Source organism: Coregonus clupeaformis, chromosome 24, assembly GCF_020615455.1.
Source record: "Coregonus clupeaformis isolate EN_2021a chromosome 24, ASM2061545v1, whole genome shotgun sequence".
NCBI classification, from domain to species: Eukaryota; Metazoa; Chordata; class Actinopteri; order Salmoniformes; family Salmonidae; genus Coregonus; species Coregonus clupeaformis.
The window spans coordinates 41,274,430-41,286,778 of NC_059215.1; the positions used below are offsets into that span (position 1 = coordinate 41,274,430).

Below are 12,349 nucleotides of genomic sequence, written 5' to 3' on the forward strand. Positions count from 1 at the left end.
CGCAATCGCATTACATACTGCCCTTTCCCATCTGGACAAAAGGAACACCTATGTGAGAATGCTGTTCATTGACTACAGCTCAGCGTTCAACACCATAGTGCCCACAAAGCTCATCACTAAGCTAAAGACCCTGGGACTAAACGCCTCCCTCTGCAACTGGATCCTGGATTTCCAGACGGGCCACCCCCAGGTGGTAAGGGTAGGCAACAACACATCTGCCACGCTGATCCTCAACACGGGGCCCCTCAGGGGTGCGTGCTTAGTCCCCTCCCTGTTCACCCACAACTGCGTGGCCAAGCACGACTCCAACGCCATCATTAAGTTTGCTGAAAACACAACGGTGGTAGGCCTGATCACTGACAACGATGAGACAGCCTATAGGGAGGAGGTCAGAGACCTGGCCATGTGGTGCCAGGACAACAATCTCTCCCTCAACGTGAGCAAGACAAAGGAGATGATCATGGACTACAGGAAAAGGATGGCCAAACGCCCCCATTCACATCGACGGGGCTGTAGTGGAGCGGGTCGGGAGTTTCAAGTTTCTTGGTGTCCACATCATCAACAAACTATCATGGTCCAAACACACCAAGAAAGTCGTGAAGAGGGCACGACAACACCTTTTCCCCCTCAGGAGACTGAAAAGATTTGGCATGGGTCCCCAGATCCTCAAAAAGTTATACAGCTGCACCATCGAGAGCATCCTGACCAGTTGCATCACCGCCTGGTATGGCAACTGCTCGGCATCTGACCATAAGGCGCTACAGAGCGTAGTGCGTATGGCCCAGTACATCACTGTGGCCAAGCTTCCTGCAATCCAGGACCTATATACTAGGCGGTGTCAGATGAAGGCCCAAAATATTTTCAAAGACTCCAGTCACCCAAGTCATAGACTGTTCTCTCTGCTACCGCATGGCAAGCGGTACCGGAGTCCCAAGTCTAGGTCCAAAAGGCTCCTTAACAGCTTCTACCCCCAAGCCATAAGACTGCTGAACAATTAATCAAATGGCCACCCAGACTATTTACCCCCTGTATATAGCCTCATTATTTTCTTGTGTTACTTTTTATTTTATTTTTTACTTTAGTTTATTTAGTAAATATTTTCTTAACTCTATTTCTTGAATTGCATTGTTGGTTAAGGGCTTGTAAGTAAGCATTTCACGGTATGGTCTACACCTGTGTATTCGGCGCATGTGACAAATAAATTTTGATTTGATTTTAAAGAATAAGCAGTCCATCAACTTGGACATAATAAGCCAGTAGGTCCCAATCATAAGAATACAAAAACACAACCGTTAAGCATTTCCCAATCGAAACTTACAACTATTACTTCCCATTACAAAAAACATTTCATGTTTCGCACACAAAGTAACCGGTGACCTACAATTTAAAGTGAAACTGACAGCGTTTTAACTACTTTGCAGATTAGTAACAGACAAAAATATCAGATTTCCAGTTTATGCTACAAAATGGATGCAGTTCAATGCATGATTAATATAATTCACCAATACATTTCTTGGTAGTCCAAAAAATATTGCTATCAGGTTGTAAATCACAGCTGGCCTGGTACATTGTTTGGTGCCTCCATTCGGGATGCACTGTTTCAATGACTCAATATTCTGGAGAAAAACGGACGAATGTAACTAAGGCTGGGAATATCAATACAATCAAACTAGCAAGGGCAATGATCACAAGTCAGTCATAACATGGCTAATAGGCTAGCATATCTATTTATGTAGCAAGCTAAAAACACGGAGCCTAACGTTAGCTAGATAGCTAGCTAGCTGCAAGGAGGATGTCATGTCATGCCATTGGAGGAGTGGACAAGTGACTGACTTTTTCCCCTCATATAGTTTTTTGGTGGCTATACACAGCTAGAGATAACAGGTGTCATTTGTTAAGCTAGCAAGAACTTGAACGACTGTTATCAAGTTAGTATATCTCTTGTGTTCGCAAATTCACTCTGGCCATCTACTCCGCTTTCAGAGCACAACAACTGATGAATTTACGAATGAGCAACACCCGCTGAATATGACCGGTGTCAGTAAACGTAGGCAAAAAATGTAATAGTTAGTCAAGACTGCTCCAGATAACATGTAAACAGCCTAACCAGCTCTGGTTAGGGTGAGGTGTTCTCTCATTTGTGTCTGGAAGTAGCTAGCTAGCAAGCTTGCCAACCTTAGCCAGTTAGCTTGGGTGCTTGGTTGGGACAAGCATGCATTGGCAGGCAAGCTGCAGAAGGACGAGGAGGCTACAATTCCCCCATTGTTTATCAGTGCAATTTTGATGGCCAACTAGCTGTAAAAGTTTGAGAGGGTTTATCTAATGTTCCTTCGTATGATTTGAGCTCATCTTGCTCTGGCTAGCATTAGTTGTTGATCTTGTTGATGTGCATAACTGAGGGAGAGAGAGCCTACCTTTTCATGGCTGATTGATCAATAGGACTGTAAAGTTCCCAAATGTAAGAGGACTCCCGTGGTGTTTACATATTTGCAGAAATCCATTCTGGTGTATTTTGTGGCTTTTGGCGAATCCATTCTAATGATCTAAAGTCGTGCTGTTGCAACTGCCTGTAAATACACAGCCCAGTTCAAAGTGAATGATGGCAGGCCTGTGTGGCAAATGGCTTGTTTGTATAAAGGCCTACTGAAGCTCTGATTGGTTTAGCGCACCGGTCTGTGTAGACTCCGGTCCTGGACAAGACAGATTTTTTTTACTCCAGTGTCTGTTAATCGTCCAAACACATGGCCACTTTCCCATTCTATATTACTATAGCATTTTCAGAAATGCCTTATATAATGCCTTATATAAATGCCAAATACATTTAAACTCAGTTTTTCACAATTCCTGACATTTAATCCTAGTAAAAATTCCCTGTCTTAGGTCAGTTAGGATCACCACTTTATTTTAAGAATGTGAAATGTCAGAATGATAGTAGAGAGAATGATTTATTTCAACTTTTATTTCTTTCATCACATTCCCAGTGGGTCAGAAGTTTACATACACTCAATTAGTATTTGGTAGCATTGCCTTTAAATTGTTTAACTTGGGTCAAACGTTTAGGGTAGCCTTCCACAAGCTTCCCACAATAAGTTGGGTGAATGTTGGCCCATTCCTCCTGACAGAGCTGGTGTAACTGAGTCAGGTTTGTAGGCGTCTTTGCTCGCACACGCTTTTTCAGTTCTGCCCACAAATCTTCTATAGGATTGAGGTCAGAGCTTTGTGATGGCCACTCCAATACCTTGACTTTGTTGTCCTTAAGCCATTTTGCCACAACTTTGGAATTATGCTTGAAAGACCCATTTGCGAAAAAGCTTTAACTTCTTGACTGATGTCTTGAGACAATATATCCACATAATTTTCCTTCCTCATGATGCCATCTATTTTGTGAAGTGCACCAGCCCCTCCTGCAGCAAAGCACCCCCACAGCATGATGCTGCCACCCCCGTGCTTCACGGTTGGGATGGTGTTCTTCGGCTTGCAAGCCACCCCCTTTTTCCTCCAAACATAACGATGGTCATTATAGCCAAACAGTTCTATTTTTGTTTCATCAGACCAGAGGACATTTCTCCAAAAAGTACGATCTTTGTCCCCATGTGCAGTTGCAAACCGTAGTCTGGCTTTTTTATGGCGGTTTTGGAGCAATGGCTTCTTCCTTGCTGAGCGGCCTTTCAGGTTATGTCGATATAGGACTCTTTTTACTGTAGATATAGATACCTGTTTCCTCCAGCATCTTCACAAGGTCCTTTGCTGTTGTTCTGGGATTGATTTGCACTTTTCACACCAAAGTACGTTCATCTCTAGGAGACAGAACGCGTCTCCTTCCTGAGCGGTATGACGGCTGCATGGTCCCATGGTGTTTATAATTGCGTACTATTGTTTGTACAGATGAACGTGGTACCTTCAGGCGTTTGGAAATTGCTCCCAAGGATGAACAAGACTTGTGGAGGTCTACAATATATTTTCTGAGGTCTTGGCTGATTTCTTTTGATTTTCCCATGATGTCAAGCAAAGAGGCACTGAGTTTGAAGGTAGGCCTTGAAATACATCCACAGGTACACCTCCAATTGACTCAAATGGTGTCAATTAGCCTATCAGAAGCTTCTAAAGCCATGACATCATTTTCTGGAATTTTCCAAGCTGTTTAAAGGCACAGTCAACTTAGTGTATGTAAACTTCTGACCCACTGGAATTGTGATACAGTGAATTATAAGTGAAATAATCTGTCTGTAAACAATTGTTGGAAAAATTACTTGTGTCATGCACAAAGTAGATGTCCTAACCGACTTTACAAAACTATAGTTTATTAACAAGAAATTTGTTAATTAATAATTATTTTTAATGACTCCAACCTAAGTGTATGTAAACTTCCGACTTCAACTGTAATTCCCAAACATTCTAAGAATTTATGAAAATGTGAAAATGACCATATCTAATGGGTTTTGAGAAGGAGGCGCGGAGAGGAGAGAGGACGCGAGGAGTATGCAATTGAGATCCTCCTCTCCTCTCCTCTCCTCTCCTCTCCTCTCCTCTCCTCTCCTCTCCTCTCCTCTCCTCTCCTCTCCTCTCCTCAGCTGCTCTGGGGGAGAAACACAGCCAGTGCTCCAGACCTCTTACAGACTTGCTCTATACTATTAGCTCTTACTGCCTCCCTCTTAGCCCAGCTGGCTTTCCAGTGCTACTCCAGTGCTATGTTCACATCTGCAAGGCTACCATCAAGGCCAACAACACTCCAAAGGCTTTAGGTGCACTAACAACATTGGGAGCCACAGATTTCGGGGTGACATGATGGAAGTAATGGTGTTGGGTTTAGTATTAGTCCAGTCCACAGGCTCTGATCAAAAGTAGTGCACTACATAGGGAATAGGGTGCTTTTTCTGACATATCCACAGTACTGGTTCTGAGATAGCCATGTCTAGCAGTGGTACTGTGTAGTCAGTGATAAAGTGATAGATATTACTAATGGGTTAGCCACCGCTACAGTGTGTGTCTACTCACCCTGCTCCTTGATCTGTCTGATCTGCCGCACCGTCTCCTTGAGGATAGCACACTTGTCTGGCTTGACGTTGAAGCTGTCGATGTCACTGAGATTGGCAGAGATCAGTTCGGCCAGCTCCTCAATGTATTTACTCTCCTGCTCCCGCCGCCTTCGCTCACACCTACAGGGGGTGCCACTGTGTTTTACTACTGGTATTCACCATTATTATTTACCATTGTTTCATCAGGGTTGCATTCAAACATAAGAAAATGGACTGAAACAGGGAGGGATTACCTGAAACTGTCCAATAAGAAATGCTTGTTTTTGTTTTCCATTGCAAAATGTTTTAAACCCTTTTTCATTGCATGCCTTACTGAATATGAACCTGGTACACCCAGTGTATTCAAGGAAGTTGGCCTATTTCCAAATAACTTGTCTCTACATGTCCATGGTTAGTGAATCTGAGCAGTCTCTGCGTTATTTATAGTAAAGCATTCTGGGGCATGTGGCTTTTTCACCCTACAACCATTCTCTAGTTCAGGTATGAATGTATACATTAATTCTACATACACTACCATTGAAAAGTTTGGGGTCACTTAGAAATGTCCTTGTTTTCGAAAGAAAAGCCATTTTTTTGTCCATTAAAATAACATCAAATTGATCAGAAATACAGTGTAGACACTGTTAATGTTGTAAATGGCTATTGTAGCTGGAAACTGCTGATTTTTTATGGAATATCTACATAGGCGTACAGAGGCCCATTATCAGCAACCATCAGTCCTGTGTTCCAATGGCACGTTGTGTTTGCTAATCCAAGTTTATCATTTTAAAAAGGCTAATTGATCATTAGAAAACCCTTTTGCAATTATGTTAGCACAGCTGAAAACTGTTGCGCTGATTAAAGAAGCAATAAAACTGGCCTTCTTGAGACTAGTTGAGAATCTGGAGCATCAGCAATTGTGGGTTCGATTACAGGCTCAAAATGGCCAGAAACAAATAAGTTTCTTCTGAAACTCGTCAGTCTATTCTTGTTCTGAGAAATGAAGGCTATTCCATGCGAGAAATTGCCAAGAAACTAAAGATCTCGTACAACGCTGTGTACTACTCCCTTCACAGAACAGTGCAAACTGGCTCTAACCAGAATAGAAAGAGGAGTGAGAGGCCCCGGTGCACAACTGAGCAAGAGGACAAATACATTAGTGTCTAGTTTGAGAAACAGGCGCCTCACAGGTCCTCAACTGGCAGCTTCATTAAATAGTACCCGCAAAACACGAGTCTCAACGTCAACAGTGAAGAGGCGACTCCAGAATGCTGACCTTCTAGGCAGAGTTGCAAAGAAAAAGCCATATCTCAGACTGCCCATCTTAATATTTTCTTTTTATTGGCCAGTCTGAGATATGGCTTTTTCTTTGCAACTCTGCATAGAAGGTCAGCATTCTGGAGTCGACCTCTTCACTGTTGACGTTGAAACTGGTGTTTTGCGGGTACTATTTAATGAAGCTGCCAGTTGAGGACCTGTGAGGCGCCTGTTTCTCAAACTAGACACTCTAATGTCTAGACACTTTCAAACTGTAGCGTAGCTAAGAAACTTTTAAAGTGAATGATTACGGCTACTAGAGATCTCCTGATTCAGAACCAGGGTTGACCTACAGTAGGCTACAGTAAAAAGACTACACCCTGTTTGAATGTAAATTTGGAAGTTAATTCATAAAATGTATGAACAAAAATGTATCATCTGACTTGACAAAATATATTTGTATTTGTATGCTTATTTTACATAACCCCAAAAAAGAAAATCCCCAAATACCCCCATCCCATGGCCTAACACCAGCCCCTACTCACCCAAGACCAGGCGTGTCGCAGGTGGAGAGCTTGCGTTTTCGGTTTTCCGAGCTCAGAGGCTCCATGGAGTTGTCCCCCAGTCCGCTCATCGTGTACACATATCAGCACCTGACAGGGACAGGACAAACACACACGCTTAGCCACAGGTGAGATGGGAGGGAAAGTCAATAATATGTTGTTAATGTAGCTGGGTGGGGAAGAAAACGAAAAGGGGTGGAAACATCCATATATAAAGACATCTAACCTTATGGCTGTGGATAATGTTCAAACCCAGAGGGAGACCCACACTAACGTGTAGGAGAAGCTTTATGCTAAATATACAACCACCAGGGTACTCTTAAGCTTATTTTATGCAAATCACTATTGGCACAATATGAAAAATCTATATTGCATCGTCTGCCTCCTCCTCTCAGGGTAGTGTGTGTGTATGACCTCGCACACACACACAGACACACAAGGATTAGCAGTGTCTCTGACAGTAAGACACGCCGCACGACTAACCCTGTTAGACAGCAGTCTGTCTCCTACAATGCATCACACTCTGTCTACAGGAAGTAGGCTGTCTAAGGTGCAGAGGGGAGGGGGAGGAAGAGAAGAAAGGAAAGGAGAAGCTGGCAGCATGAAGTCCATGCTGATTGGTCCATTTATTTACCAGTGACGCTGGAGAAAGGTAGGAGGGAGGGAAAGAGAGAGAGAGCAGAAGAGGGGGCAGAGGGAGAGAATGCAAAAGGAGGGAGAGTGAATGAGGTGAGAGACAGAGAAAGGGATTGGACATGGGGTGGGGGGGTGCAGGAAGAGAGCAGGAGGATAGAGAGTGAGATCGGTGGCGATTCCCTGAAAACACAGCACTTCGATACAGCTATGACTTTTTCGTAGCTGGAAAGAGAGAGAGGACCGAGGGAAGCAGAGAGGGGAGGGAAAAGCGTAGTGAAGGGGAGGGAGCAAGAGGAAGAGCGGGAAGAGAGTGAGAGAAGGCGTGGAAGAGAGCGAGACAGAAGAAAAGGTGGGATGTGGTGCACGATCAGGAGGAGAACAACACTCCATTGCCCTTCTTAACCTTCACAGCAAGTGCATCATTTTTATTCCATTGATTACATGGTTACCCTCTGACCGACATGCATGAAGAAGCCTCTACTGTATAGAAAAGCAAGCCACAAGAGGGAGAGGAAGCAGTGTTGCCATTCCATAATTCTATCCATTTGTTTTACAGATATTTTTTGTTACAATTCTTAGAAGTAATGTTTATCAATCACTTGGATTTCTATTTCAATCATTTCAAGGACATTCGATTGGCATGACAGAAAGAGTGCGTTCAATGCCACGTCATCCCAGCTGTGCCAAATAGTGAACTCTAATGTTCTAAAGATAGCACACTAGAATGGCTCGTGAACAGACGTTCTACCCAGCCTATGCATTCAATCATGCCTGCTGGTCTGACAACATCACCTAAATCAGGGATGGGCAACTTTGATTGGGTGGAGGCCACAAAAAATGGCTGAACTCATAATTAGGGGCCGCAGTGGCTCGCGGGTCTGTGTACCCACATCCATACCCGCCCCACCTTGCAAGCAAAATATTTTAACAACCCCCTTCGACAGCGGAGAGACATTTTTTTTGTTAATTTCCTGCAATTCTACACATTTTGTTATAGGGTGGAGAGACATCTTTCCAGTTTTCAATATGATATCTGAGTGAGAGTGACTAACAAAATCAATGGGGGCCCCCAGTCGGTAATTCAACCATGATTAGGCCTACTACAAGATTAGATAGCTGGCCGCTAAACTAATTTACCAATCTAAAACATTTTAGCTGACATGGGCTAATTGAGTGACTATCAGCGACTGACATAAGAGAAAAACTGTTGATGCACAACCAAATTTCGAAATTGCACGTTGCGTATTCTACTATTGATCCGAGGGCCTTCAAAAGGCAACCACCCAACCAGCCAGTTGCCCATCCCTGACCTAAATGAATGTGTCCTCTGGTATATCTAAATGTGAAATCAATCAAATGGAAAAGCAGCCAGTGGAGCTCCATGATGTTGGAAGGTGGTGTGATGCTCCTCCTCCCTCAGTCCTGTATTGGTGTGGAGGCACAGGAGTTTCCACTCCAGACAACAACATTGACCTTAATTAGGAAGCATCATACTGTAGCTCTGTATGTTGGGAAACACGTGATTATGTGCAAAAAAAGGTTTCACTCTGAGGATTTCACAAGCAGCTTTGTTTAGAAGACACTCCCTCAGTCCCTCCCTCTAGCTCTCCCTCTCTCTCCCTCCCTCCCATACGTGTTTCCTTCAATCTATCCATCCCTGTCAATCCTTCCCAAGAGGACCTTCTCCTACCTGCTTTACGATCTCTGTCTGTCTGTCTGTCTGGGAGGGAGGAAAGGGGGAGGAATTAAAGAGAGGCGCTTAGGACTAGAGCTAAAGGAAGGGTTTAACTAAAGCCCTAGCGGTCTTCTTTTCCACCATTACTGAGCATGCCTGCCTGCCTGTCTATTGATAGAGTTCTCAAAGAGAGAGAAAGGGAGAGAGAGAGACAGAGAGAAAGAGAGACCGAGAGAGAGAAAGGGAGAGAGAGAGACAGAGAGAAAGAGAGAGACCGAGAGAGAGAAAGGGAGAGAGAGATGGCTCCAGCGCTCTAATTGCAGTGAATGAGGCGGCCCCAGAGGATGACTGATTAGGAGGGCTGCTGAATGCCCCAGGGAAATGGGTCACCTCCAGTGTGGCGTGAGCCACCCTTCCACCCGCTCCTCCAGAGCAGCGCAGGGAGAAAAGTCAATTACATGCCACAGGCACTGGGGCCTGGTGGCACACTGGGAAGTAGGGGGGCTGGGACAGGAAGGGGAGAACGATTTTGGGAGAAAAAAGCCACGACTCCAGAGAGCTACAATGAGTGTAAGTAAACGTTGATGAAGTTGTCGTCCACCTCTCTCTCCGAGTGAACCTCCCTCAATATATTCCCTCTGTCTGACGTTTATCCATTCCACATGCTCCTACTGTAGTTACTGGCATGTGGGCCGGGAGGTTGAGACCGAGGTCAAGGTTAAACTCTGGGTTTTCTTTTCTCAATTAATATTCTGCCCACTTCCATTTGCCATGGGTTGTGACTCACCAAGTGCTCCAGAAAGCCCAGAGGTTGAACCCCCTCCAGAATACCAACCACCCAGCAGCCTAATGGTCCCATGGTACCTGCATGGCACTGGTAGGAATTGAAAATATCAGAGCCAACAAAAATAAATACTTGGAGGGATTGTAAAAAAAATTAAATGAAATAATAAAATACAACAAAATAATTATTGGTATTCTATTTTTTTATGTATAGTATTTATAAATAGATAAAAAAATGGTCCATGAAATAATAAATCCCGAAATACAAGGAACTGGAACACAAAAGTACCCAACGCCTGAAATTAGGCAGGAATCAACAAGGTAGAAATAAAAACACGACAAACAGAGGACATAAAAGGCACAGTATGTGGGTATGTAAGGGTGTATATGTGAGTGGAGTGCGGGTGTGTAGGAAGATGGGGTGCCTGTGTGTTTTTTGTGATTGGAAAAGTGTGATGAGTTAAGTGAATGAGTAAGGAAAATGGTTGCAAATGCCAGAGCCCATGTGTGTCTGCGAGCAGGAGTTGTGACAGCGCGAGTCTTCACTTTTGCGCAGATATGGGATATACATTTAAAAATTAAAATATATTGTTTGTTTATTTTTTTCCTATTATGATCGAACGGTGCCAACCCTATATCCTAGACTCACCTGAGCGACCCACCCACTAAGTAGAAGTTCTTATTCGTTTTATAGGCCTACTGCAAGTAGCCTACGCAGCCATGACAGAAAGGTGAACGCAGTCAGAGACCCACTAAAGCAGCACCGTCCCCTCAATAATCTGAGCCTGCCTGGCAGGGTACAGTGGGGAGAAAAAGTATTTAGTCAGCCACCAATTGTGCAAGTTCTCCCACTTAAAAAGATGAGAGAGGCCTGTAATTTTCATCATAGGTACACGTCAACTATGACAGACAAATTGAGATTTTTTTTTCCAGAAAATCACATTGTAGGATTTTTAATGAATTTATTTGCAAATTATGGTGGAAAATAAGTATTTGGTCACCTACAAACAAGCAACATTTCTGGCTCTCACAGACCTGTAACTTCTTCTTTAAGAGGCTCCTCTGTCCTCCACTCGTTACCTGTATTAATGGCACCTGTTTGAACTTGTTATCAGTATAAAAGACACCTGTCCACAACCTCAAACAGTCACACTCCAAACTCCACTATGGCCAAGACCAAAGAGCTGTCAAAGGACACCAGAAACAAAATTGTAGACCTGCACCAGGCTGGGAAGACTGAATCTGCAATAGGTAAGCAGCTTGGTTTGAAGAAATCAACTGTGGGAGCAATTATTAGGAAATGGAAGACATACAAGACCACTGATAATCTCCCTCGATCTGGGGCTCCACGCAAGATCTCACCCCATGGGGTCAAAATGATCACAAGAACTGTGAGCAAAAATCCCAGAACCACACGGGGGGACCTAGTGAATGACCTGCAGAGAGCTGGGACCAATTAACAAAGCCTACCATCAGTAACACACTACGCCGCCAGGGACTCAAATCCTGCAGTGCCAGACGTGTCCCCCTGCTTAAGCCAGTACATGTCCAGGCCCGTCTGAAGTTTGCTAGAGTGCATTTGGATGATCCAGAAGAGGATTGGGAGAATGTCATATGGTCAGATGAAACCAAAATATAACTTTTTGGTAAAAACTCAACTTGTCGTGTTTGGAGGACAAAGAATGCTGAGTTGCATCCAAAGAACACCGTACCTACTGTGAAGCATGGGGTTGGAAACATCATGCTTTGGGGCTGTTTTTCTGCAAAGGGACCAGGACGACTGATCTGTGTAAAGGAAAGAATGAATGGGGCCATGTATCGTGAGATTTTGAGTGAAAACCTCCTTCCATCAGCAAGGGCATTGAAGATGAAACGTGGCTGGGTCTTTCAGCATGACAATGATCCCAAACACACCGCCCGGGCAACGAAGGAGTGGCTTCGTAAGAAGCATTTCAAGGTCCTGGAGTGGCCTAGCCAGTCTCCAGATCTCAACCCCATAGAAAATCTTTGGAGGGAGTTGAAAGTCCGTGTTGCCCAGCGACAGCCCCAAAACATCACTGCTCTAGAGGAGATCTGCATGGAGGAATGGGCCAAAATACCAGCAACAGTGTGTGAAAACCTTGTGAAGACTTACAGAAAACGTTTGACCTGTGTCATTGCCAACAAAGGGTATATAACAAAGTATTGAGAAACTTTTGTTATTGACCAAATACTTATTTTCCACCATAATTTGCAAATAAATTCATTAAAAATCCTACAATGTGATTTTCTGGATATTTTTTTCTCATTTTGTCTGTCATAGTTGACGTGTACCTATGATGAAAATTACAGGCCTCTCTCATCTTTTTAAGTGGGAGAACTTGCACAATTGGTGGCTGACTAAATACTTTTTCCCCCACTGTAGGTCCAAAAGCCAAAGC

At 43.8% G+C, this 12,349-nt stretch overlaps 1 protein-coding gene across 2 annotated transcripts in view; it reads right to left on the bottom strand.

The window, feature by feature from the left end:
• LOC121538534 (nuclear receptor coactivator 3) overlaps positions 1-12,349 on the bottom strand; it is a 104,720-nt gene that overhangs the window by 17,413 nt on the left and 74,958 nt on the right. For both annotated transcript variants that reach the window (XM_041846658.2, XM_041846657.2), the window contains 2 exons: positions 6,818-6,925; positions 4,996-5,156 (listed from right to left, as the gene is read on the bottom strand). In XM_041846658.2, the coding sequence (XP_041702592.1) occupies positions 4,996-5,156; positions 6,818-6,906 (250 nt within the window). In that variant the 5' untranslated portion in view covers positions 6,907-6,925. The remainder of the gene's footprint in view (positions 1-4,995; positions 5,157-6,817; positions 6,926-12,349) is intronic.